The 27,974-nt window shown below is 30.3% G+C and overlaps 1 protein-coding gene across 3 annotated transcripts; it reads right to left on the bottom strand.

Moving 5' to 3' along the window:
- Positions 1-12: 12 nt before the first annotated feature.
- LOC108726553 (acyl-CoA synthetase short-chain family member 3, mitochondrial) lies at positions 13-26,493 on the bottom strand. Of its 3 annotated transcripts, none has more exons than XM_018454202.1 (13): positions 26,426-26,493; positions 24,929-25,148; positions 12,324-12,489; positions 10,670-10,959; positions 9,751-9,847; positions 8,208-8,416; positions 7,719-7,947; positions 7,084-7,194; positions 5,507-5,706; positions 5,219-5,364; positions 4,064-4,286; positions 2,605-2,780; positions 13-660 (listed from the first exon to the last, which is right to left on the bottom strand). In XM_018454202.1, the coding sequence occupies exons 1-13, from the start codon at positions 26,456-26,458 to the stop codon at positions 565-567; spliced, it is 2,196 nt and encodes a 731-aa protein (XP_018309704.1). In that variant the 5' UTR covers positions 26,459-26,493; the 3' UTR covers positions 13-564. The 3 variants fall into 3 exon arrangements, with proteins under 3 accessions (XP_018309704.1, XP_018309706.1, XP_018309705.1); XM_018454204.1 differs by lacking the exon at positions 26,426-26,493 and adding an exon at positions 26,308-26,364; XM_018454203.1 differs by lacking the exons at positions 24,929-25,148; positions 26,426-26,493 and adding an exon at positions 16,265-16,394.
- Between the last annotated feature and the right edge of the window lie 1,481 nt (positions 26,494-27,974).

Here is a 27,974-nt window from a genome sequence, read left to right as displayed (position 1 = left end):
TTTTTTTCTTTTCTAAGAGAATATATATTTTCTTAATGGAATCTATTTTCTTAAGGGAATATTTTATACATATATCATGGGATATTTGTGAATACACTGGATATACAGATTCCTCGCACTTGATGCGCAAAAATGAAAGTTTTTATTTGCTCGAATTGTTCGATGATTTTTATACATTCCCGCTTCCTTATTATTAGAGCGATCGTTGATCGATATCGAGATATACGGACAACAAGGCGACCTATCCTTTTGTTTTACTTTTCGCGCACGCGGATTTTTTAATATACGTCCGTTTCGGTTCAAGTAGGGAAAATACGTTATGGAAATGTAAGTGAAAAGAAAAATGCAGATATTCATCGATTTTGTTTCTCTCTCTTTCCCGCGTTGACGCTTGTCCAGTTCCGATCGCAGCAAGGTTGGACACCCTGCAATCGGAGAGAGACAGATCGCCGAAGTGCCGCGCTCAAATTGTGACATCCTCAGTTTCCGGGAAGTTTCTTCTTCCTTTTTTTCTCATTTTTTTTCATATTGCACGCGCGGAGGAATCATTGACTCGAAAGGCGGTCATTGCGGATCCGGGGCTAGTTTCGCGTAGCCAAGCTTCTGGAGCACCTCCTTGATCTCGCGGAATACTGTTGGATCCTCGATCGTGCTCGGAAGCTGAAAAGTCAAGACTTCATGTTAGCGACGACGAGAGGAGAAACGGCGGGCGAGGTAAGTTTTTCAAATTTAAAGGGAAATTCTCTCCAAATATCGCGTTATCCATCTTTCTCGACGTAATATATTAAAATATTGATACATTTCTTTTGCATTTCGCTCCCTGACGATATACAGGGTGTTTCACGAGGAAGGGTCAATATCTTGGGAGATGATAGTATCGATCATTTTGAGCAGAAATGTTCATGTGAACATGTGTCCTATTTCGAACAGTTTCCGAGATAAGGCGAATTTGGCAATTTCCTCTGCCCGCTACGCAAAATTGTAAAAATTGGTAAAAAAGAAACACTACATATAATTTTTTAAATAATTTATTATTCGCAACTGAGAGATACATTTTTAAAGTTCTAACAGCAGCAGAGGCACTACCGTAAACATACAGCATATCTGCGTATTCGGCATGTGTGAATATGTGCGGCATTTTCGACAACGCTTCTACAACGTTACGAACAACACTGAAGGAGCCTACAGACCAGAGCATCCTTGACTGTTGTGTTGATTGTAACATTGTAAACGCTTAAAGCCCAAGACAATGCGAGCGATAGCGATAGGAATAACATGATTTCAACCTATCAGAAATCGGATATATCGGAATACACAGTTTCTGATAGGTTGAACCTAGGTAGCAAATACACGTCATTTTGACGTCAAATTTTGGTCATTTACTGACCATGGCTGACGTCTTAATGACGTCATAATGACGTTCTAATGTCACAAAATTTTTGACGTCATGTTAGGACGTTTCCAATAACAACAATCTCTCTCTCTCTCTCTCTCTCTCTCTCTCTCTCTCTCTCTCTCTCTAATTTTGCAAATTATATGTGTATCGCGACGACATCAAAATGACATCATGTTAGGACGTTTCCAAATGGAGAATTATGGAAGACCAAAATATGACGTCATTCTAACGTCATTATGACGACGTCATAACATCGGTTGGTCAATTTTTGATCACTTGACGTCATTCGTACCAACATGACCAGAATTTGACGTCAAAATGACGTGTGTTTGCTACCTGGGAAATCGTATTATTTTCCTATCGCTATCGCTATTCCCTCGCATTATGTCTTGGGCTTAACAGGTCACAGCGAAAACAGAAAATAAACAGCGACGCCAAAAGAAATAAGTGAACTAAATTTTAAATAAATTATTTTAAATAAATTTTAAATAAATTATTTAAATTACATAAATATGCTTGGAAATTTACTGGAAATTGTAAATTTCCAATCATATTTAGGCAATTTTCCAGTCATGAACATGTAATTTCCATGTAAAATTACATGCATTTTTTTCAGTGTATGTTCATATGAATATTTTTGCTTAAAATGATCGATACTATCACCTCCCAAGATATTGACCCTTCCTGAAACACCCTGTATACTCATAAAATCCGGCTAAACGCAAAAGCAACAGCCCAGTATGCAGAATATCTAAAATCCAATAAAACAATTATAGTAATTCTTGATATCTTTCAAAATTTCTTATGGAATATCTTTAGCTAGAACTTTAGATTTTTGATTAATAATCATAATTAATTACAAGTAATTTTACTTTTATGGTGACAACCCTCTCCTGTAAAAAGTCAGATTTACAACATTGAACCGCAATTGGATCAATCTAGACACTCGCGGTTTTAATGTTAATGATATTTAAAGATATTCGATATTCTGCTAACATTACATCGTAAAAATAATATAAATGTGTAAACCAATTAAAGAATTTTACAACAGCATGCAGAGTTGCTTTCTCTGCTGCAGAATGCTGCCATTACTTTTGTGTTTGGCGGGATGAACGACTTTAGTCGAATTCGCGACGTTTGAATTTCGATTGATTCTGTTCGGTGCGTGGAAAATGCATACTCCTGTCATGTAATTTACACGTTCTTACCTTGACTTGCTTCGATCGCGCCAACGTACCGATCGCTTTCCGGACTACTTTTCCCGAACGCGTTCTGGGTAGCGCGGTAATGGCGGCGGCGGTGCGAAAAGACGCGATCGGTCCCAACATCTTCCTCACCCGCGTGACTAGCTCTTGATTTATCTCTTCCTCGTTGCTTATCGCGTCTGAAGAAGAATGATCCTTTTGTTAATCCTATTGTAAGTTCAATTCTATTGCGATTATATTTCTTGCACTGAAAAAAACTACATTTTAATAAATATTTATTTTAATAGTAAACATTTATTTACAGTAAATAAATATTTACGCAATAAAGAATGATAGTTAAATTAATGGTTCTTGTATCAAATAAGTATATCTTTGTATTTAGTAAATATTTAATTAGTATAATTTTATAAGTGTATACTCTACGTAATTTTGAGAAGTATGTTGATATTAATTTTATAATTTCAGTTCAGCTTGAAAGCTTTAAATGTGGCTTTCAAGTGAAATAATCGAACTAAATTTGATAACCAAATGTATTTATATATCTCTAAAGTTATACTATATATTAGTTGGTAAAAATTCTTCGGATATATTGGAAGAATTTTTACTTGTATAATTAATATCACTTTATTAAAATCACTCAAACTAAATTAGTTATATCACAGTTATATCTACAGTTTTTACAAGAACGAAGGACTCTTAATTTGAAAATAATATCGAGAGTATACAGGGCACATAAGAGTCAATATAACGAAAAAAAAATTTTTTGAACCACATGAAAACATTTACTTGTAAGTAAATGTTTAGTTGGCAGTATTGAACTAAATATTTATTCCAATTGACTATATTTTTTTCAGTGTACAGGTGATGTTACATTGGTTTAACGCAGTCGAAGATGTAGATAAGATCATAAACATAGTAATGATGATCAGAGAGATTTTGCAGAAAGACGGAAATTGCATTAAACCAATGTAACATCACCTGTACATACACGACTTGCATATCTGAAGAAGGCTCAATTGTGAGACCGAAACATGTAATATATATGATTGATTAATTACAGAGTATTATAATATACATACTTCTAGTTTGAATTTTCATATGGTTAAAAAATTTTTTTTTCGTTATATTGACTCTTATGTGACTCTTATACTCTCGATATTATATCTATTTTTATAATTATTTCAATTTTTATTTCATAATTTTCTCTTTTCTTCTACGCTCAAGCATAATGATAATCTGCAAAATCTTTTGCATTCTATCAATCAGCTTAAATATAATTATTTAGATGGTCTAATATAATTATTTTTAGCTCTGTACTTGGCCTAATTTTTATATACTTCAGCAAAACCATTCTATCCGTATTTATTATATTTATAGTAAATAAAATTTGATGAACGTAAAAACGTTAAAATAATAGTGCTTTTTTTTCGAGAAATCTCTTCCAAATGTATTACGAACGTACCTTCTCGTCTAACGTAAAGGCACAGCGGTACTTCCCCTTTCGTATGATCGGGTACACCGACTACTACAGCGTCCACCACGTCGGCATGAGCTAAAATAATATCTTCTAATGCAGACGTGGATATTCTGTGGCCGGCTACATTTATAATATCGTCGTCTCTCGCTGTGACATAAACATAGCCAAACTCATCGATGTATCCCGCGTCCATCGTGTCGTAGTAACCCTGCAAAAAGTATCGAGATCTCGAAATAATCCTCGAACTTGATTTTAATTACAGGATTATCTCGTGATTGAAATAATTATTTTGATTGAGGTAATCTCCGAGCTTGATTTTAATAATAGATCCTCCGGTAAAGGGAAGATCTGGAGTTGATCTCTTTTTTGGCAAAAATATCTTCAGCATCGAAAGCTTTCAAGATTTCAAATAAATCGCGAAAGACTTTTGCAAATTAAAGCGGTCCCTTGTATTATAGATGATCAATATCATTGCATAATATTTGCTATTGCACAATATTATTAATCAACTGAAGGCTATATTGAGTGTTTTTCCATCAGTAATATTGTATAAAATAATTGTGCAATATTATTTATTGTTTAAGGGCAGCTTAAGTTTCAAAGGAGAATCGGATGAGGTAAAAAAAGAGTAGACGAACCCAGGGAATACCAAGTTGACACATCAAGAGAAAGTCAAAATGACTTTATTTTCACGTCATAAAAGTGAAAATGATGATTTTTCGTTACAAAATTTGACTGTTAATTGACATTAAAAATCAAAATAAGGTCATTTTGATTTTTTTATTGACTTTTGTGTAGATTTCTTGGGTAGATTTACGTACACGAAAAGAATTTTTTCTTAGAATTTACCCTGAAAATATGACAGTTGTGGGACAACATTGTATTTCGAAGAATTTTAATGTAAATTTTTCTCATTCATTAATAAAACTACAATAAAATAAGTTTGATCAATTTTACTGAAGTGCATGGTACAAATCTTTAAAATATTGTACCACAACTATCATATTTTCAGGGTAAATTTGAAAAGAAAATTCTCTCCATGTATGTATATATAATATATGTATACGAAACATATATAATTTGCTCCGTGACATCTTAACGTAATTTGCACACGATAATGTATCGCGCACGTTTACTTACCGGAAATCTTGAGAAGTATACTTGCTTGAATCTCTCGGATGCCTGATAAAGAGTCAACATGAATCCAGGTGGCAATGGTAATTTTATCGCGATACGTCCAAGTTCGTGTTGTGGCGCTTTACTCCCGTCTTCGCGCAAGACATGTACTGTCGACGATGAATTTGTAAGTGATTTTGCATAAAGATGATCAAAAAGTTTATTACGAAGCGAAATGTTTAGACAGGAAAACGTAGAGTCATAATAAAAAAGTTCTCGAAAGCATTTCTGAAAACAATCGAGAGGACTCACTTTCGTATCCAGGTATAGGAAGGCCTGTACTGAACTTGGGCAAATTAGCGTAATGACCGTATCCTAAGCACAGCGCCGTGATGGGATGTCCGGTCTCCGATTGCCACCAATGGTTTAAGATAGGCACTTTGAACGTTTTCTCTGCCCAGGCTTTCGTTTCGTAATCACAAAACTCGCCGGCCACGAATATTGTTTTTAAGCTGAAAGAAAAGTTGCTTGTATAAGGAATTTATTTCCTAGTAAACATCAACTAAACGTGACATGTTACATTCCAGTAAACACAATGTTACATGTAACGTCTTTTTAGTTGCAATGTCAGCTCAACAAGATAACTGTAATATAATACACTGTGTCATGTTATAATTATTTTGTTCAGCTAACATTGCAACTAAATACGTTACATGTAACATTGTGTTTACTGGAATTAATATTATACTTTCACATTCACCAATATAAATATAATGTAACGACACTCGTGTTACGTAACATTGTTGAGTGAGAAATTATTATATCAGTGTTATGTTACTTTTAGGTGGTGTGTTTTCTTACAAGGAAAGGGACGCAACTGTCCCCTTCCGATTTTAATGAGCTTTTAATATGTTATTCTCCAGACAAAAATAAGCGTATTTTTTTATACGTGCCCATACGCACTTTTAGGGGGTGAAACACCCTTTAGAAGAAAATCGGTTTTTTTTTTTCGAAGCAAATATCGCCAGAACTGTAAGAGATAGAAAAAAATTTTCATAATGAAAATTGAATGGCATTAAGAGTACTTTAGAAATATAATTATAAAGAAAAAAAAATTTTTTTTTTTATAAATAAATAATTGTTACAAATAAATAATTAAAAAAAATTTTTTTTTATAGTTTTAAAGTACTCTTGAAGCCATTCAATTTTCATTATGAAAATTTTTTTCTATCTCTTACAGTTCTGGCGATATTCGCTTTGAAATAGAAAAACCGATTTTCTTCTAAAGGGTGTTTCACCCCCTAAAAGTGCGTATGGGCACGTATAAAAATATACGTATCGCTTATTTTTGTCTGGAGAATAACATATTAAAAGCTCATTAAAATCGGAGGAGGACAGTTGCGTCCCTTTCCTTGTTAGTCTCATCTTTCTAGTTTATTTTTCTAATTCTAGGAATTTGTTTAATTATAGTAGGAAAAATTATAACGGTTTTGCTAAAATACCTAAAAAAATTTAGCTAGAAACAGATCTGAAAATAATTTTGTTAGAATCAAAATAATTATGTAGGACGTTCGCACTAATTGCTGGAATATCAAAACTTTTTGCAGCATTATGCTTGAGTTTTCTTCGTAATTATTTTGATAATCTAAACCAGAAAATGTTATTTTCAGATCTAATTGAATTTTTAGATATTTCAGCAAATCATATATACAAAAAGAAGAATTTCGATACGAATAACATACACATATATTATACAAAATTATTCTGAAAAAGATAGAGATTACGGTAATTTATTCTTTTCTTGATTATGTATTTTATTATAGTTTGAAAAAATCAAACATCGTGATCGGAGAATTAGTAATCAATTGATGGATTGATTTGGAACTTACGATTTTAATGAATATTTTTTTCCCAAAAGCGTTTCCGGATCCGCTCGTTTTATAACTCGTAGAGCAGTGGGCACGCAGAATATTCCATTTATGCTATGCTGCTCAATGAGTCTGGGAAAAAAGAAAAAATCTTCCTTAAAGATGAAGTAAACTATTAATGTTACAGGTGATGCGATATTATACTAAAGTAAAATAATCCGTGGAAGTAGTAATAAACGACATAAGTCAGACACGTACTAGTATCTCTCATTTGTACAAACTGCGAAGGAATAGCTCGAAGAAATAGATATTCATAGTCGGATCTTATATTTAAGACCGTCTTAAGATGTCATGAACCAAACAGAGAGCCATATTAACAACTTAAGACATTACTTAAAACGGTTTTAACAGAAGAACGGACTATGAATACCGTTCATAGATTTCTTGAAGAATTAAAATTATTATATGAGAGAAAGAAAAAGCGCAATTTAAAAAATTACTACTAACATTTTTTAATTTTCTTAGATTGTTATAAAACTAATTTTTCAGTTGGCATGAAAAATATTTGTAGACTTTTTAAGCGGCGTTTTTTTCAACCAAAATTTGTGATTTTGAATAAGAGATAATTAGAGATTTATAATAAAAGATATTCAAACCTGAAATATTGACCAGCATCCGGTGTTCTGTCGGGTTTTCCTTCATACATGACGCTCGTTGCACCCTTGACGAGAGGGCCATAGCAAATGTAGGAATGCCCGACAACCCATCCCATGTCGGAGGCCACCCACCAAGTAGAATTTTTGTTTACTCCATAAATCGTTTGTATGGACCAGCAGAGTGACACCAAATGACTGCCTATTGGCCTTAAAATCCCTTTTGGTTGTCCTAATATCAAATAGGTTTTATGATTGCGCAACAGAGATATGATGTTCCACCAAAGGAAGTTAATTTATTATAAAACTGAAAAAGGAAGAGATAATTCCGAGAATGAAAGGGAGTTACAGAAGAGAAAATTTTTTCAAAGTGTAGGAAATCAAAGAGGGAGAAAATTATATGAGAAAATCCCCTTGCTTCATTTCCAGCTTTTCAAAGCGTCGCTGGATTCCTCTTATCTATAATATTAGCTATGTATAGTTAAGAATTACCTGTAGTCCCAGATGTATACAATATATACAGTGGATCGTTAGCTTCGACCATTACGCACGGATGAGGTTTTGATCGTTTCATGATATCATCCCAGTCGAACTGTGACTCGAATAACGGGGCCTCCCACACATTTCTTCTCTGAAATATGATGCACTTCGGCTTCGGTACAACGATCATATCCAGGGCGCCGTTTAGCATAGTTGTATACCTACACACAGAAAAAAAAGATTTATTAAAACAATTAAAAGCTTCATCGATTTAATAAATTTACAGCCGTGATATACGGACAGCTAGTTTTTTGTGTTAAAGTAGCAAAGTTAGACGGCTGAATAAATTTTAACGATTAATTATATTTGTTGTAATAGCATTGTTGTAATTATATTTGTTGTAATAGCATTGTTGTAATTATATTTGTTGGTCCATTTTAGGCGATTTGGGGAGCACGCAGGGATCGTTGTGTTCACATCTTTTTCTTACTCAATTTTACTTGCTGAATTCGAAAATCGTAGTTAAAATTGTCCTGGTGTTCGGGAAATATTTTTTTTCACATTTTGAACAAAAGAAAGCAATGGTTAATTTTATCACTTTCTTGAACCATGTCTGCGAATTTCTCTTTGTTTTTATAAAAATCTCAATTATTATTAAAGTCATACTAATTATTATTAAAGTCAATTTTACTTGCACTATAGAATAAATAAGATTTTGTAATGAAGGCTATTATTGTAGAGCGTTTAAATGAGTAAATAGTTCCAGACCAGTAAAAATTACGACTTTAATAATAATTGATTTTTATAAAAACAAAGAGAAATTCGCAGACATGATTCAAGAAAGTGATAAAATTAATCGTTGCTTTCTTCCGTTCAAAATGTGAAAAAAAAATTTCCCGGATACCAGAATAATTTTAACTACGATTTTTGAATTCAGCAAGTAAAATTGAGTAAAAAAATGTAAACACAACGATCCCTGCGTGCTCTCTAAATCGCTTAAAATGCACCAACTTCTTTGTTTAATAAGGCAACGATAACTTTCTATGAAAATCAATCCAGTGTATAGATAAAAATTTTTAACAAAACGTGCTATCTAAGATGGTGCGTACTTTTGCTGCTGCAATGAAGAAAATTTGTTAAAATATTACTGATAATTTTGCTTACAGACATAATTTCTTTTTTGAACCATCAAATCTTCTTAGTTATAAATGTTGGACTCACCTAGAAAGCTATAGCTTTGTTGAACCACTCAATCAATTTTTTTCCGTGTGTATTTTGAATTAAAGAAAGAATATAAAAAGACAACGAAGATGCAGGAGTTTTAAATAGGAACGTCTTAAAGACATTTGGCAGACTGGAGGTGTGGGAGATAAATTAATTGAAAAAGTAATTGTGTTACTTAATATACATATATAAACTAAATACTAACATTATTAAATATTAATAGCAATATATATTTAATATTTTTTTAGAGAATTCTCTAAGAATTTATTGTAAAGAGCTAAAAGCATAATTTTGATAAAGCTCTCAAAATATCTTAAATGAAAAGACATACTTAATCACTTTGGACGGTTCGAGGCCGCAACTCGCAGCGATAATGACTTTCGGCTCGGCATGATCTATTCTAGATGCCAATTCGTTTGCTGCGAAACCTGAAATTAAACACATATTTACAAGTATAATCGCATTGTAATCGAATTGATAAATGTTTATAATAAATACTAGAAATATTTTCGCTATGTGTCTCTATCACTGGAGTCTCTATATCATTGTAAAAGCGACTTTATAGTTAAAAAAGACATCTGAAGGATAAGTTTATCTACCTTTTAAACAAAAAGCCTTTTAAATAATGAAATAGATAAAAAAATATGTGTATGTAAGAAAGATAACACAAATATGCGAATTTTAATTGTAGTCAATTTTGTACTTGGTGTATATTTTTTACTATCGATTCTATTTTTTACATGATCCACATGAAAGACATTTCGGTACGCGATATACATATTTTAGCAGTTAGGGCTGCCATAAAACTAGAAATCAGCAAAATGTTAGAGAAATTGTAAACGTTCAGGGAAATCAGGGAAAAGTCAAGGAATTTGGTAAAATTTTCTGGAAAATGAAAATTCTTGACTTTAAAGAAGTTTAATATGCGATATCATACCTACACAGTTTTGGAATACTGCCAACTTAATAATTAAATGTAAGCAGTGTTAGCAATATTAATAATTAAATTAATAGTAATTTACATTATGTTAAATTGCTCTCTCAACGAAATATTCGACGATTTCCAAGACAAAATACAAAAAAATTAAAAAATGTTATTGAAATTATCAAGGAAAATTATGAAATTTTATCTGGAAATCAGGGAAAAATTCTGGAATTTTAGGATGAGAACTTTGTAAGAAATTTGTGTGCAACTCTGGCAGCGAACTTAATTTATATAACGGGCGCGATTACAATCACCTTGTTATTACCTCCAAAGACTACAGAGTGAATTGCCCCCAGTCTGGCAGTAGCAAGAATTGCGATTATAGTCTCGGGGATCAGCGGCATGTATATAATCACCCTGTCCCCTTTGCGTACGCCTAGATCCGCCAACGCGCCCGCCAGCACGGACGTCTTTTCCAAGAGCTCATTGTACGTCACTTTGCGTATTGACGACGTTTGGGGGCTGTCGTGAATAAGGGCTGTTTTCTCCCCGTATCCGGCATGCACATGGCGATCTACCGCGTTGTAACAAGCGTTCAGTTCACCACCGATAAACCTATGTGAAGGAAAAAAGCGAGCTTTCTGTAGTCGTTTTGCAGTCATAAAATATTCAATTAAAAAGATTTCATTAATTGTTCCATTTTATTAATTGTTTTTCAAGTGAAGCTCTCTATAAACCTCATGTAATGCGTCTATACTGTCATATATTCAAACGCAGAGTTGGGAAGTAACGCCTTAATTGTAACGCCATTCTTGTTACTTTTTACAGAGTTATGATTTTTTTTTCTATATTAGTAACAGTAACGTCGTTACATTTTTACAGTAATATTACTGAAATCAGCTTACTATTATTTATTTATATTTTAGTTCCCTATTATTTTTATTCAATAAATCGCGTTATTTTTCACTGAAGAAATATTTTATTCAAATAGAAATTTAAATATTAAAATATATTTTGTATTTTATATTATAGGCTGCATTCCGATAATCACTTTCATGGTGAAAATAAAATTTTTATTATTTTGTTTTGCAGATTACATCCTGTTAAATAATAGAATAGATATATATTTAGAATAGATATACATATAGAATAGATGTACATATAAATAATATTGATAAGATTAGATCGTTTTACATATTTATAGTTTCCTAAATATATGGTATTTATTTATATTTCTCTTTTTCTTACTTTTCTCAAAATATGATTTTAAATATAAAATTAAGGTGCAACGTACCTGACTCCTAACTATTTGTAAGACCATAAGCTAAACCTAATCTTTATATATAGCTGCTTTATTTTTTATATTTACGGAAAAACTGTTCAAAAAAATTATTGCGTTACATCTTGCGAATAATAATGAAGTATGAAGTATGCAAATAAAATCAACAAAAAGCGTTTTACATCGAAAAAAAATATCAATAAAAATTTTCATGTATATTTATTACTTGTAAGTATTTTATATAGATGATTCCTGTGAAAGAAAAAGAATAGGAATATGACATTTCTGTAACTGTGTCAGTTTTGGGGCGTATTGTCAAACGCTTATTTTTGCTTATCTTATGAAAAAGTTAATTATTGTAAAATTGCAAAAATATTATAAAAACTGCTACATTATTTGATAAAAGACACTTTCCAGTTTATAAACATTTGGAAATGTCTCATATTTTTTTAATGTTCTGAAATGTTTTCTCTTTTGAATCTGACTATCAGCTTTCAATTTTGGATAGCAAAAAAATTAGAAAAAATCGCAAAGTTTAGACCGATTACCTTAGAACTTAGATAATGGAAATAGGAAGATTTGCAAAGTTTCCTTTTTTTCGAAAACCGTTAAAATGGGAATAAAAAAAAATTGAATAATCTCGAAAGAATTACGATTAGAGTTATATGATATAATTCTTTTAATGATTTTTTTGAGATACCATTTCGTGAATGGCTCGTTGGAATTGTCCAAGACCTTATGCCATGGTTTGCTCCAGTCGAGACAGCCAGCAATCTCGCCCCAAAATTCTTCTGGGGACTCCAGTGACTTCTTGTACGCTTCTTCGTACGTAGGGCAATCGTTATAATGTGGACTCATAATATAATCTGCAAGGAAACGATAATTAAGATGGTAATAGTCTTTTCACCACGCTCAAAGCACGGCCTTTAATCTTTGACAAAACTTGGCATCGCGGAAATTAAGTTTATTTCGTTACGGGGAAATGTGTAGATAAAGTATGTCGAAGACAGTAATTTAACAAACTTTACAAGAAACAATGACTGCGTTTAGCAGAGAAAGCTGCTTTGCGGCCCGAATTCATAGTCGTTTCTCAAATCTCAAGATTCGGTTTCAAATCTCAAATCTCAGATTCCAATCTCAAACCTTCAACCAAAATTTCAGTGCTAGTATTTAATCATGAAATTGAATTCTTCGTGAATATTCGTGATTGAGCGAGAAATGTCAGTTGTGAAAGAAAATGATATGATATGATATGTCTCTACGCATTGATTTTCACTTATGTGATGATGCTAGTGGTAAGATCAAAAGAAACTAATTGTATTGGTTTTCACACTTATTAAGATATTATTTACTATTTTATTTATATCTTTATTTATTCAATATATTTTAATACAATTCAGGATTTTCTTCTGCACTATATATATAGTTTTTACTCTTTTAATATTATGTTATTAAAATAGGAGGCAGATCATTATATCCTGATCTAAAGGATGGTAGTGCAATATAAATTTCAATAGTTAGATTTTAAATTGATTATTATCCATATCATTTGGCGATAGCGGATAGAAAACATTGCGCCACAAAACAGAGAAAATGCCACACCTCATAATCAATGATTGCAACCATTATCAATCGTTGAGTTCGTTCCGAAGTCAGTTTATGGATCTCATAGATTCTGGGAGAACATAACATTCTCCTTTAACAAGAAGTCAAGGAAAATTCTGAATTGTATTAAAATATATTAAATAAATAAATAAATAAATAAATAAATTTTTCAATACGATTGGTTCTTGCTTCCCGATCCTTATAGATCTAAACGTATAAACCAATCTCATATTAAAGAATTTTACAACAGTTGCAAAGCTGCTTTCTCTGTTGAACGCGGCCAATGTTCCCAGTTCGAATCAACCCTGCATTAATACCGCGTCAGATTTGCATTATCAATGAATTATCAGAATGTTTAACTATATGTTATCACTTCATTTAATTATCGAGATGATCATGTGAGATATTACGATAACGCTCTCCTTGTAATAATATCAATTCTCCAATATTTTTTTACTCGGCATGAATAATTCATTCCAACGTGCTGCTCATACATCACGCCTTGTACGAGTTCGTAGCAATTTTCTATCCGTGCCGCTTTTCTTTAATGCGGTCTCGCCCACGTATTTGTTTCCGTGTATCGTGAATTACGAAGGTACGTCACGCGACACGTTGCTTTAATACATCTCGATGTCGTGAATAAACGAGACAATCGCAAAGAGAACCGCCGTGGACCATCTTTCCGTCTCCTATCTCGTCTCACTTCGGTTCTTTCTGTAAGCACGCATCGCCGCACACCTCATGGGACCATCACTGCGATATTTGTCCGTTACAGAGAAATGTAACACGACTGGGGAACGATGACTGAAAATGAAAACCTCCGGGATGTTAGTTCGAATTCCTTATAATGCGTAGATTACATTTCTTCTTTTATTCATTAATTTTTTTCATTAAATGAGGATTCGAAAAATCCTTTTCCTCGGGAAATATTGTAGGAAAATCTTTCGCATGGATAGTAGCAAAAATGAAAATCTTGTGTAGTCCCTAGCGAAAATTTTTCTCACAATTTCTCATAATTTTTCAGAATTTCTAGAGGAGAAGATGGTATTATGGCACCCCAGTTACATTTTACACAATAACTTTGTTAATAATCAATATTTAAGTTTAAAACTTGACAATTACATGTCAATTGAATTACATGATAATTAAAATGTTGTTGAATCGATTCTGGACTCAAAGTTACAAAATATTTAATTACTTAGGATACTATTAATAAAAATGTCGCGACATTGCATAACTCGACGAAAAAAATGGATAATAATGTGGCCTTCCATAAAAATAGTCTTAAAATATTAGTTTTGTTTAGAAAACAGTATTTGATTGCAAAATTTACAAAAAAGTAAAACATTTTAAAATATATGCAAATGAATGTATATACATTCACATAACTATTGCATATAAGCTGCTCAGTACTAAAAATCTCAGTACTAAAAATAGTACACGTAATATAAACTTTAGATTAACAGAGCTACAATCGATTATCAAATAATTATTTTGATATGAAAACCTCAAAAAAAAAAACCCGAAGAAATTGAAGAAATTGAATCAGGGTATGAGTAAGGCCCCTAGCAGGTTACCCCTAATCCCTAATTTTGTAATATTTATAATTTTGCAATTTTGATGCAATAGTTTGATGCAGTAGTATAAAAGTTTATATATAATATAAATATCTATATAAAAAGTTTAAGACTATATAAATATCTTACACGTTGGAAAATGTATCTTACATATTACAAAATTCGAGAGTCTCGACGAGACTCTCGATATAAAAAGTCTTGTCTCGGTCTCGGTATCGTTCGAAACACTACGATTTATAAACAGGCGGCCATTTAACTATAATCTATAATTAGTCAGTTTTATAATGTTCCTAGTTCGCATTAGCTCCGTATTAATATGTATCAAATTGATATTGTATTTGCATTACTTGAATATTTAGTTATATGTTATCACTTTGTTCAGTTATCGTGAAATAACAATATGAGCGCGTTACGATACATCTTAAATTTAAAATATATTCTCCTTAGCAATTCCTCAAATTTTGATAAAAATACACTGAATCGATGCGTTTTCGCGTAAAAATATTTGATGAAAGCTAGTAAATCTATCACAGCCGCGAAATATTGTGATGCGAGCACGCGCTGAGGTCATATGCTCTATGGCCACGTGCGTATGCCTTGTAAGTATTTCTTATTATAATAGATATCATTCACTGCTTTAAAAACATAAATTTACTGCTTTGAAACAAATTCTCTGCTTTAAAACATAAATTCACTGCTTTTTAATAGCAAATTTACTATTTTAAAAACAAAAATAATATAAGAAGATAATTTCTGTTTTAGAACAGATAATTTATTTTTAAAGCAGTGAATTTATGTTTTAAAACAGATAATTTGTTTTTGAAGCAGTAAATTTCTGTTTTAGTGCAGATAATTTGTTTTTAGAACATGTTACAACTTTCTCTAGCTCTGTTTCATTTAGCACCAAATCAGAGCAAGATGTACTAATTCGGATTTTGATATTTTACTTAAACAGTCTAAAATTGCACCTTTTTGCAAATAGTACTATGAATCTAAATATTTGTTGCGTCATGGGCATTAAAAGAAATATATATGTTATAAATAAAGAAATATATGTATATTTCTAAAAATTGGTACAACTATTTCTAGTCTCCCCTATAGTTCTGGATATGACATTAAAAAGAAATGTATTAAATTTTAATAAATATTTATTTGAATAGTACTAACTAAATATTTACTAAAAGTAAATACATATTTATTTGACACAAAAATCATTAATTTTATTTATCATTTTCTTATTGAGTAAATATTTATTTACTGTCATTTATTTACAGTTACATTTATTTACAGTAAATGTTCAGTTAGTATCATTAAAATAATATATGTATTAAGATTTAGTAAATTTCTTAGTCAATATATTATATATAATGTGAAAAACGAAAACAAGAATGATAATTTTTTTCATCAGAACCGTTTTTTATACGCTTCGAGGTATAAACTGTTTGAATGAATATAATACCTGTTTTTTAATTGTTTCCCTTGTACTGAAAAGCATTCGCTTTCGACACTTTAGATTTAGTTCACTCCCTCGAGAAATTTCTTCTTGGTTGCGTTCCAAAACTTTATTATGAGTAAGAGAGTTAAGTTATGAACCAAGAGTCGGTACGTATTTCAAGACCGTTTTAAGTAATGTCTTAAGATATCATAAATCAATCACAGAGACGTATTAACATTTTAAGATATTATTTAAACGGTTTTAAAACAAAAACCAACGACATATATATATATGTCGTTGATAAGAATTAATTATGATAGAATAAAATAGAATTTATTACACACTTCAACATTACATAGCCAAGAAGGGGATTTGGTTCACAATAAATTCTTAACCTCATTCATCCTTTCATATTTCTCATACGCGCTCTTATTTAACTATTTTACTATTTAACTATTTAACTATTTACTTTTTACTTTCTACTTTCTACTTTTATCTTTATCTTTATCATTGGCACTTTTCGGTTATGACACATTTATATCAAATATCACCCATTTAAGTCAGTCTTATCTTATCTTACTATGTTTTTGTACTACTTATTATATTTTCTATAGCCTATAGCCTATTTCACAGCCATATCGATAAGAATTGGTTATGAATACGGTCCGTGAATTAACTCTATTATTCAGAGTAAAAATTTGTGGCAAGCAACTTTGAGATTACATTCTGCTTCTTTCTCTTTTCTTATTATATGTGATACTTTAATTTTGTATACCGTTAGATGCATTATAGATTACTTTGCGGAAATGTGATATTGGTATAATATTGGTCTAATAAGGCACGAAGAACGTAGACAGAAATTATTCATATATTGAGAGAGATAGAAAAAAGAGAAAAAATTATTTTTAAATATTATTTGCAAAGTTCTGGCGAGAAGAAATCACGGCTTGAATCTGCTAGCAATGAATATTTCAGCTTTATACATCTTCCTATACAAACATGTCTCGCGCGAAAGTTCTCCAGGGGTTTGAGACCGCGAGGAGTTCTCAGGATGTATCACATTGTGTGGCATCTTATTTCAGAGAAATGGGGAATTATGTAACTTGGAAGCAATTTTATTAGAGAAAACTCGAAGAAGAGCGAGTGTTGACTTTTAACAACAGCGAATCAAATGGCTGTGAACGAATCTTCAAGATTCTGTGCGGTTAAATCTAGGTTGTATTACAATTTAGTATTTTATAAGAAAACAGATTTACAATCGTATAAATAATATTAACCTTGTAAATAATATTGCACTTTTGTAAATAAAATTTACTTCAACACCTCAATATCTAATCTCAGCGTTCACTATCGGCACTCTACATACATAATGTTGTATATTTAGTGTAGGCCATATTGAATTTAGCACTTTGGGGAAAATCTTATTGGCTTACTGCTCCCTATTATTTTTGGATGATTGCGCATCCACCGGAACACTTCATTTTATATTCTTTCTACCATGGTCCATCACTAGGACCGAGCCGCTGATCAAAGCTGAGCCTGGCCCCGGCGCAGTGTTGTTCCATTGGAAGGTTTTAAGATCCATCGGAAGGTCGAAGGAAGGTTTTTGAAAATAAATGGAAATGAAAAGTTTTTTACCTAATGTAAACTACAAAATACACATACCTAGGGGAGAGTGGTGTCGGTTGTCACAGAGGGTCAATTGTAACATTGATCGTAATAGCTCTATCTATTGACGAAAGGCTGAATTGCATGCACGGTTGCATAGCGTTAACAGACGTAAGTTATTGACGAAGAATTGAATGGCCACTCGTAAGTGCAAACTCAGCAGCACCTATTTTTTTAAAATCAAGGTTAGGCTGTAAACTTTGTTATCCGCTGTTATTTTAGTGCAACTCGTTCCACAACAATTTGTCATACAACGATACTGTTTGATATGAATATATGATTATCAAGCTTTGCAGTAAGGTATATATCAATTCAATTTATTGTTTACATGTGAGTTTAATGGGCATCAAATCGAAACAAGCGGCGGTGGTTGCAAAAGTAACAATCACAGTGGTGTCGATTGTAACATGGGTGTTATTCAGAAGACGTTCCTCACCTTTAATTTCAATGAAATTATGCTCACATTCGAAGCGTTTTTGCATGAAACGAAAGAATTTGATAGTAAAATGTTGTGCTCAGTTCCACGAAGTGAGATATTAATCATTAAAGTTAACTGTTGTTATAAGTTATGAAATCTGTCACATCAATGGCATAGGGAGTTACACAAAGTTTCTGTTTTATAATAGTAGTGTAACGAGTGGGGTTTAGTTGCCTATTGCGCAACACGAGCGCCGTTAGCATATTTGATAACAGTTAACTTTAACGATTAATATTTCAGCATCGAATAAGCATAATTTCATTGAAATAAAAGATGAGGAGTGTCTTCTGAATAATTACCGTAACATGTTATAATCGTATTATAGTTTGAATTATCAGTTGTGAAGAGGCAATTATCACAGTTTTGACAACTATTTGATATTGTATGTATATTTTCGATTTTATAACAATCGATTTTTCATTTGCTTTAATTGTTTGAACGACTGAATATTTCATCATTAACAACAGCAAATACTTTTATTTTTAATGTTTGAAATTTTATAGTTATTTTTCTGTATTTATTTTATTTTTTTTGTATTTTTTCAATGTTGCTTATTAGCATAGTGTTGATTTTCATATGGATATATTCACAATCTTTTTGTGTTACAACTGACACCACCTGGTGATACAATTGACACCACCGCGGTGTCAATTGTAACAAGTTGCGGCGATGCCATTAATGGTAAATATTTTTTTATAATTGTTACTTTTTCAAATATCTATTATGTTAAAATTAATGAAACAAAGAAGGCCTTTGTTTTCATACAAAATTTAGATTTCTTTTCATTTATAATAAATTAGTTAACTTCAAAAACATTTTTTTTGTTACAACCGACACCACTCTCCCCTACTCTATTCGACGAGAGGAAATTATCGATCTGCGTTTCGAAACTTTACTCGAGTGACTAATACGGTGTCTACCGACCATTGCGGGATAAAAAATTTCTTATGCATAAATATGTATAAAAATGTATAAACATACCTAAACATATATAATTATATATGAGATATGTCCATACATATTTATACCTTTATATATAATTATATATGAGATATGTCCATACATATTTATATCCTTTTTTAAGTTTGTAAATATTTGTATCCTTTTTAGTTTGTAAAATTACTTTTTAGTGTTCTAAAAATAATAATAATATTGAGAAAACATCAAAAATAATTAAAAGGAAATTTTTCGCGTTGTTTGTTTTAGAAAAAATCAAGTTTGGAAAAATGTAAAAGAATTGCTCATATATAGTTGCATGTAAAATTATACATAGTTATGTATGAGCAAATTTTTTTACATTTTTCCAAACTTGATTTTTTCTAAAACAAACAATGCGAAAATAATCCCATTAACTGTTTTTGATGTTTTCTCAATATTATTATTATTTTTAGTACACTAAAAAGTAATTTTACAAAAGAAAGAAAGATGTATGGACATATTTCATGTATAATTATTTATGATTATGAATATTTATGCGTGTTTATTTGTATGTTTATTCATATTTATATATATTATTATAGTATAAAAATATAGTATAAAAAATTTTTTATCAGATGCAATTATAGTCAATTGCAATTATTCTCCTTATTATTTTCGATTATTCAGTTATAATTGCTCAGGAACAAAATTATGTCCATTTATATACAATTACATAACACCAGGGTTGGCAACGTTACCTTATAAAAATAACTCGTTACCGTTACCGTTACCGTTCTTTTTCCTAAAAAGTAACTCGTTACCGTTACCGTTTTTCAAAACGTAACGAGTCGTTACTTTTTCGTTACTTTCTTTTCTTGACACTAATAGAATATTATAGTATTTTCATTGTGCGCACTCAGTGCACATTGTGAAAAATCAATCGTGAAAAAGAAATTTTTATTCTGTGAAATCATTACGAAGAAATTCAACAGGAACAAAAACATCAAAAACGCTAGTTTTATTGGTAATACAGGCGGCTCCAGCATCCCTTTAAGATCCTACGACCTCTACGACTTCTATTATAGACACCGTATTAGTTATTCGAGTAAAGTTTTGAAACGTAAATCAATAATTTCCTCTCGCTGAATAAAGTATATGTGTTTCGTAGTTTGCATTAGTAAAAAATCTTCCATCTTCATTCATTTTCAAAAACCTTCCTTCGACTTTCCAATAGGTCTTAAAACCTTCAATGGAAGAACAGAGGGTTCACCCAGAATGTTATTTTGATACGAAGTATGAATAATAAGCAATCGTATGTACCAGTAATATCAATCTAAATATTCTGAATTCTCAAAATCTCGTGGTAATCGGTCTCCCGATCACTCCTATATCATTTCTCGCGATCAATTTCGTGTATGAAACTTTATAAAATTTTATTATTAGCATCATTAATGTTAAATATCAGTTCAAAAAGTGGGATTTAAGTTCTTTTTTTACCTAAGATTATGTTTCAAGACCGAGTCTCTCAACTTCGAAATATGTAACTTGCAAATTAACATTATGTACTTTCTATAACTTTTAGAGTGAATCTCATTTTGAAGAATAAGAAAAGAATCTTTTTCAAGGTTCAATCTTCACTCTTTAGAATGAGATTCCATTCCGAAAAATTTAGACAGTATATTCCCGCGACATTCCAATCGGACGAAAATATCGCATTATTTATTTCGTATCACGCGTATATATCAGCCAACCTTTTTCAATCTACAAAAGAAATAAAACTATAAAAATATCCTGCGGGAGTAAGAAAGGCATATTGATAATTTCATTTTATCGCTGATTGTGCCTGCGTGTTTTTAATTTCTATCTGCTCTGCGTAATTTATAATGGAGTAAAGAAGAACAGGTAGAGAGAACGATATGATGCAGCAACAGGAAAACAGCAGATGTGCCTAATAATTTAATTCAAGTACTAGATAGAGAATCTCCGTTGCCAATGAAATCGGCGCTAATCGAGCGAATATCGAATAAAATCTGGATGCGTAGTAAAAATTGTTCTGTTTTTCAAGATTAGCGCACGTTTAGTGCTGCGGAAATTGATAAATGCTTTTACTACACCATTTAATTACTGCATGAGAAAAAAAAACGTTAAAATTGGCGAGTCAATAAAATTGATAATTACTGAAAGTCTCACGAATCTTCCGAACTTCGAAAACAAGAAATTAAAAGTACTTTTATTTCAGAAATAAATGATGAAAAGTTAAAAATAATACTGATTATGTACTATAAATTATAATTTAATATTTGTAATAAAAAATTAATCTTGCTAATAACATAAATTGCTTTAACTAATTGCTGAACTCTTGTGGAAGATCATTAGTATAGGGGAAAGTTGCCGAATGCGTACCACTTAACCTATTTTTTATTATATTTTCCATTTGGCACTATTTTATATGCAAATGAACATTAGAAATTATAGCTTGAGGTTTTGGACGCTTATTACATGTTTAACTTTCCACCAATAACAAATTAATTTGTTATAAATCTTTTTATAACATGCTGCAAAAGGTACGATTTAGGCAACCGGTCGCCTAAATCGTACCTATAGGTATTTTTCATCGTATTTCCTTTGAAAGTATTGAATTTATGAATGAAAACAATTAAAAATATCAAATTAATAAAAGAAGTCATTAATTAATACCTAATAATTAATTAATACCTAATTTTAATAATTTATTGAAGAAAATCAAATATTTTATAATTATTAAATAGCAATAATGAAAAAACAAATTACACCAAAAAAATTTTGCTTAAATGTATTTTTGCACTTGATATTTACATTGATATCAATTATTAGTTTTATTATTGTCAGTTATCAGCCTATCTTTTGATGATACGATTTAGAAAACTTGATGAATTTTGTAAAAATATCGATTTAATCTTTACAATGGTTGCAATTTTTATAAAAATATAAAAATTTATAATAAAATTGGATGATCGCGTTGTTATCAACTACATAAGTTATTAAAAATTAATATCAGATGTACCTGATTTTTTAAAATACCGCTAACATCCATAAAACAAGATGTAGGCTATTATATTTTTGTCTACTATATATTACTCATTTCTCGTATATTTTGTATTATTGTTGCTAAATATTGTCTATATTAACTAATAATATAAAATATTGATGGGGTATGATTTAGGCGTCCAGTACGCATTCGGCAACTCTCTTCTAGTATCCTCGAGAGATTTTATATTGAAGAATTTCTACACACATTTAAAAAAAATACTTTCTTATTCTTTACCTTTTTCTTTCTTTAAAACCATGATGATTGATAATAACTAAGAACTATCACGTTGTTTGAAAGATCGAAGATTGAATGATTCTCAGTTGAACTACTTGATAACTGATCTGATCATGGAATAGTATGATAATTGTACCACGCTTATTTATAAGCTCCCTTCTTTTACAAATTTAACGCTACATTAGAAAAAAGAAGTTTTATAGAAGCAGAAACTGTCATAAAATAGATTCTATACATAATAGCGAATTTGATTACACTATAAATCACTAAGTGCGTCAATTGAATTTGCTATAAACATTCGTCTCTAGTTGCTATACTGTTCAGTGTAGTTTATAGTATAATGCAAAACATCGAAGCATTATCGTCCATTTTATACGAAATCCTGGATCACGTGTACGTCTGGAAGAACATTTGAATTATGCGTGCAAAAGTATTTCCATAAATTTAATTAGACTGTCAAAAAATGCCAAAAATTATTGGAACAACGTAAGACGGATAATTTGATTTAGTAAGACACACAATCTTCTATAGACTGTCTCAAAAGAAAATGTTTATATTTCGTCACAGAAAAGTATTATGTAATATATATACATATTATACAAATGTATTATATAATACATACAACGCAATGTTACACGATGCGACACACACACACACACACACACACACAAACACACACAAACACACACACACAATTGCAAGCAAAATTAATTTAAATGGAGTTTCGATTGGATGTGAAAATTATATATACTTTAGAGAGATGGCAAATATAAGGGTTCGCAAAACTGCAGCAGTTGAAATACACTGTAAAGAAATCAAGCTTTATAAATGGAAAGATTGAAAAAATCGACGAAACAGACTATGTATCGTTGTAAAAAGCAATGGAAGATTCGTAGTATAATTATCAATAGAAATATGCATTCATATTTTTTATTGTTTTTATTCATATTTATCGACATATGGAACTGTGACCTAATGCATTACATAAAATTTGCACTCGACACGCAGGAGAAAAAAAACATATATATTTATAGCAACTGGAACGCGAATATCAATCAAGAAATATAATTGTCGATAAAACGATTACAAAGAGAAAAAAAGCAAAAGGTAAAAAGCAAGAAACAGGAAACAAAAGCATAGAACAACCATTAGACTAATATCGATCGCTAATTGAATTTATCTAAATAATGAACAAGAATAGCTCCAAAAATAAATTAAGATAAAATGAAAAAAATATAAGACAATAAGTGCCAGCGAATGTCGATGCATAATGATAACAATATATTTAATTTATTAAGTTACAGACTAAGTAACTGTGTTTCACATATTTTTCGATACACATCTTTACCATTTATTACGTTTTTCTTTACTTCTGCCTTCTACTATTTTATTTTAAATCTGCCTTCTGACTCTATATACCTTTGACTAAGTTCTACGTACAAATATTAAATGTACATTTAATATTCTAAGAATGTGCTTAAAATATTAAATAACATTATGCGCCTATAGGGATAACATTAACGTTTGTCTTTACTTACTTTGGACTCTTTTTACACGACTTTATTTTTCGACGTAACTTGTAATTTGATATAGACGTATAATTTATTTAATCCGTTACTGTAATTTTATTGTTTCGCATTCTGATACACTTTACTAGCATTATTGTAGTTTTATCTTATTATATAAATTTTTTTACCGTTTAAATAAGTTTTATGTATAATATGCACACTCTCTCTCTCTCTCTCTCTCTCTCTCAAGAGAATAAAATTATGAACGTGTTTTATATATGTTATATGTACTGCGAATAATAGACTAAATATTATAATATTTTATAAAACAAAATATTTATTTTATGTAATTGGTTTATTAATAGATAAATTCAAATAAAACAAAGAGAAGATAAGACAATATAAGAATCAACGCACATTGACATCTGCGTTGATTCTTATATTGTCTTATCTTCTCTTTGTTTTATTTGAATTTATCTATTAATAAACCAATTACATAAAATAAATATTTTATTCATTTATTTTGTCGAAAATGATTTTATATTAAAATAAAGTGCAGATCTTGCACCTTTATGTAATTATAATATTTATTCTTAGATAATTATATTTATGATCTTCCGAAAATATAGTCGGATATCGTCTACAGAAAACGTACAACGAGATACATTTTAATTATTTCTTCATTTTAATATCTCTCACCTACTCGCGTTGTCGCGCCGAATTTACGTTTTATTAACTTACACCTAATTCCTATTGTTAATAAAAAATAAATATATATATACATACACACATATATAGAGGCACATACATACCGTTGCCATCTCCTTTTCTTGATATTCTCGGACGTACGATGCATGACTCCAGGCACGTTTTTCTTGAGCTTTCGGGCTCGGCGTCCAAAAAGTCAGGATTCATTCGATGCAGCATTTTATGACTGTCGATCCGAGGAATATTCGAACACGATTTATAGTCTGTAATAATAGTAACGTCTCTGTGTCCACGGAGTGGGGTCCATCCACGGTATGACAAGAACTGTATACATTTTAAATACGTTTATATATGTATATAGAATTAAATAAGAATTATTAATTCATACGCATTTATAAATGCTGATGTTTTAAAGCGCGAATAATGGAAAAACTACGTGCTGCATAGATACATAAAAATGATATAAGCCGCAATTTGTGTTGCAAAGCTTAAATTCATGAAATCATGCTACAATTCGGAATATTAAAATAGTTACAACTCGTCAAGTGCAACCTTTATCATAATTATTGTCATCATTGATTTCTCAAATAAATATAATAATATTAAGACTCAAATTAAATTAATAAAACATGTTACATTTATACTATTATAATGTTCAAAAAGTATGATACTTTATAGTATTTTTATTATTAAAAATAATGAAATTTTTATTATTAAAAATAACATTATTAAAAAAAATGCATTAAATTGTATTATGATCTGTTACACTTAGATTTCTACACCGTACAATATTTTTTTGTTTCATACAGATTTTTTCCTGTTTTAGAACTTCTTCGCGATGTTACTATTGTATAAATATAAAATATACAAACATACACACATATATAAATATATATTTACACTACACTAAAATTAAGGGAATTCTCTATTCTGCCTTTCAAAAATAAGCAATTCTTAACAGTGTAGCTTCATTAAAAATGATTACATAGTAAGATGAATAGAAAATCATTTTAAAGTCTCTATTTTTTTGATCGATATTTTACGCAATTATACAGATTTAAATGAAGATCCATGAAATCTAAAAATTTTTTATAAACTTTGCAAAGTTCTATATGACGTGAATTAAGAATCACATACACACACAAATGCGGATTATAATTTTAGAAAGAGTAAATCTTTACCTTTCACATTCGCGTTATATAGCTACTTGTTGACTTGTTATGTGACTTTTTTCACCAAGTTATTAAATATTGAAGCAAGAAATGTTTTATATACTGCACTACACCAAAAAAAGAATTGTTTATTATGTTATATATATTGCATATATAATATATATATACATATATGTATATATAATATACGTATACAATATATACAATATATATATATATATATACATGTGTATATGCGCGTGTATGTGCATGTGTGTGTGTTGGGTGTCTGTATATGTATTATACTATGAACAAATATGCATAATACATACTTTATAGATACATTTGTGGAAAGGAGATGCGTGAGGATATGTCTTTCGTAGAAAACTAAAGCCATGCCTTTAGAACTGAAAGCCAAATATGTAAAATCGCTCATCACGTGATGCTTACGCTTCCTGAGTGAACTGTTGATCCGTAGGTCATCGCATTAATTTTAAATCATTATGACGGCAATTTGATATCGAGTTCTAACTGTAGAGAACTCAAGATGAATGGCAAGATCCAACTGGATTACGCGTGCTAATGCTATTCGGGCTGTGTTTCTATAATTTATGACTTTAATTTCAGTGATATATTTTCTGAAAAAAATTAAAGTCGATTTTTTTATTAATGATTCTGTTAAACAAAAGCACATTTACAATTGACTTAATTAGAGGTTCAATTACCTACTTACTTCTCTCTTATTTTTCTGAAACTTAATTCTCTAAAAATCTTTTATACATAATGCACAAAAATGAAAGAAAAGGAGATGAAGAAAATATTAAAGGTATTAAAATATTATGTTAAAGAGAAATATTAAAATAAAAATCAAAATAAATATTAAATAAAAGTAAAATTTATTATATCTGCCAACACTAAAATGAATACTTATTATCAATTCTAAACCACTTAAATATTATTTAAATTAAACCATAATCCAAATATGTAAGAGAAAATAATTTTATATATATATATATACATAATTTGGATTACTAATTTAAGAAGTACATAAAAAATATCCCTGGCGGAAAAAAATTTTTACGAAAAAGTATAGAAAAACTATATAGATTGATGAGACAAAATCTTAAGAATTCTTAATTTTTCATAGATATTCATAGTGGGACGTAGAGTGAGGTTTGTTTGTCTTAGAGATTCTTAGTTTTTCGTAGATATTTGTAGTGAGACGTAGAGTAGCATTATTTGAGGTTTTCTAGATTTTTTTCAAAGAAATAATGTCGCTCTACGTCCCACTACGAATATCTATGAAAAACTAATTTCTAAGATCTTAGGTCTGTTCGCGTTGCATGAAATCCCCAAATATTTTTGCACTTAAAATGAGATAGATATAGTATATTTGGTTTAATTTAAATGGTTTAATTTAAATAATATTTAAGTGGTTTAGAATTGATAATAAGTATTCATTTTAGTGTTGGCAGATATAATAAATTTTACTTTTATTTAATATTTATTTTGATTTTTATTTTAATATTTCTCTTTAACATAATATTTTAATACCTTTAATATTTTCTTCATCTCTTTGAAAAGAGAGAAAGCAAAGATGTCGAGTGCTAAAAGTGTAAGCAATGCGAACAGACCTATTGTCTCAATCTATGTAGTTTTTCGTAAAACTTTTCCTTTGTCAATCAGACGAGTTAAGTATTATGAAAATTATAAATATAGCATTTAAATTCATACTTTCAAATTAAAAAAAGAGGAATAGAAATTTATTTTTAATTAATATAAGCAGGAGCATCTCTTTAATTTTGCTATTTGCTATTTGAAATTCTTTGGAGAAAATTTGGAAGATGGTGAAACTTGAATTGAAATTACGTATACGAGATGGCACTATTTGTATTTTGAGCCTAATAATAAAAAAAACAGTAATTTGTCATTGAAAATGACTTTATTGTTTTTCAAAATATTCTCCTTTATGATCTATACACTTTTGCATGCGTTCGAA

This window comes from Mycetomoellerius zeteki, unplaced genomic scaffold, assembly GCF_001594055.1.
Source record: "Mycetomoellerius zeteki isolate Tzet28-1 unplaced genomic scaffold, Tzet1.0 scaffold426, whole genome shotgun sequence".
Taxonomy (NCBI): domain Eukaryota; kingdom Metazoa; phylum Arthropoda; class Insecta; order Hymenoptera; family Formicidae; genus Mycetomoellerius; species Mycetomoellerius zeteki.
This window is presented reverse-complemented; position numbering and strand designations above follow the sequence as displayed.

What these genes read in the sequence shown, in the direction of transcription:
- LOC108726553 (XM_018454202.1), bottom strand. Translation starts at nt 26,458, where the DNA reads ATGACCTACGGATCAACAGTTCACTCAGGAAGC. An exon ending in GATGCTGGTCAATATTTCAG is followed by an intron (nt 7,195 to 7,718) that starts GTTTGAATATCT and finishes CTTTTTTCCCAG; the next exon opens with ACTCATTGAGCAGCATAGCA. An exon ending in AAAAAATATTCATTAAAATC is followed by an intron (nt 5,707 to 7,083) that starts GTAAGTTCCAAA and finishes CTTTTCTTTCAG; the next exon opens with CTTAAAAACAATATTCGTGG.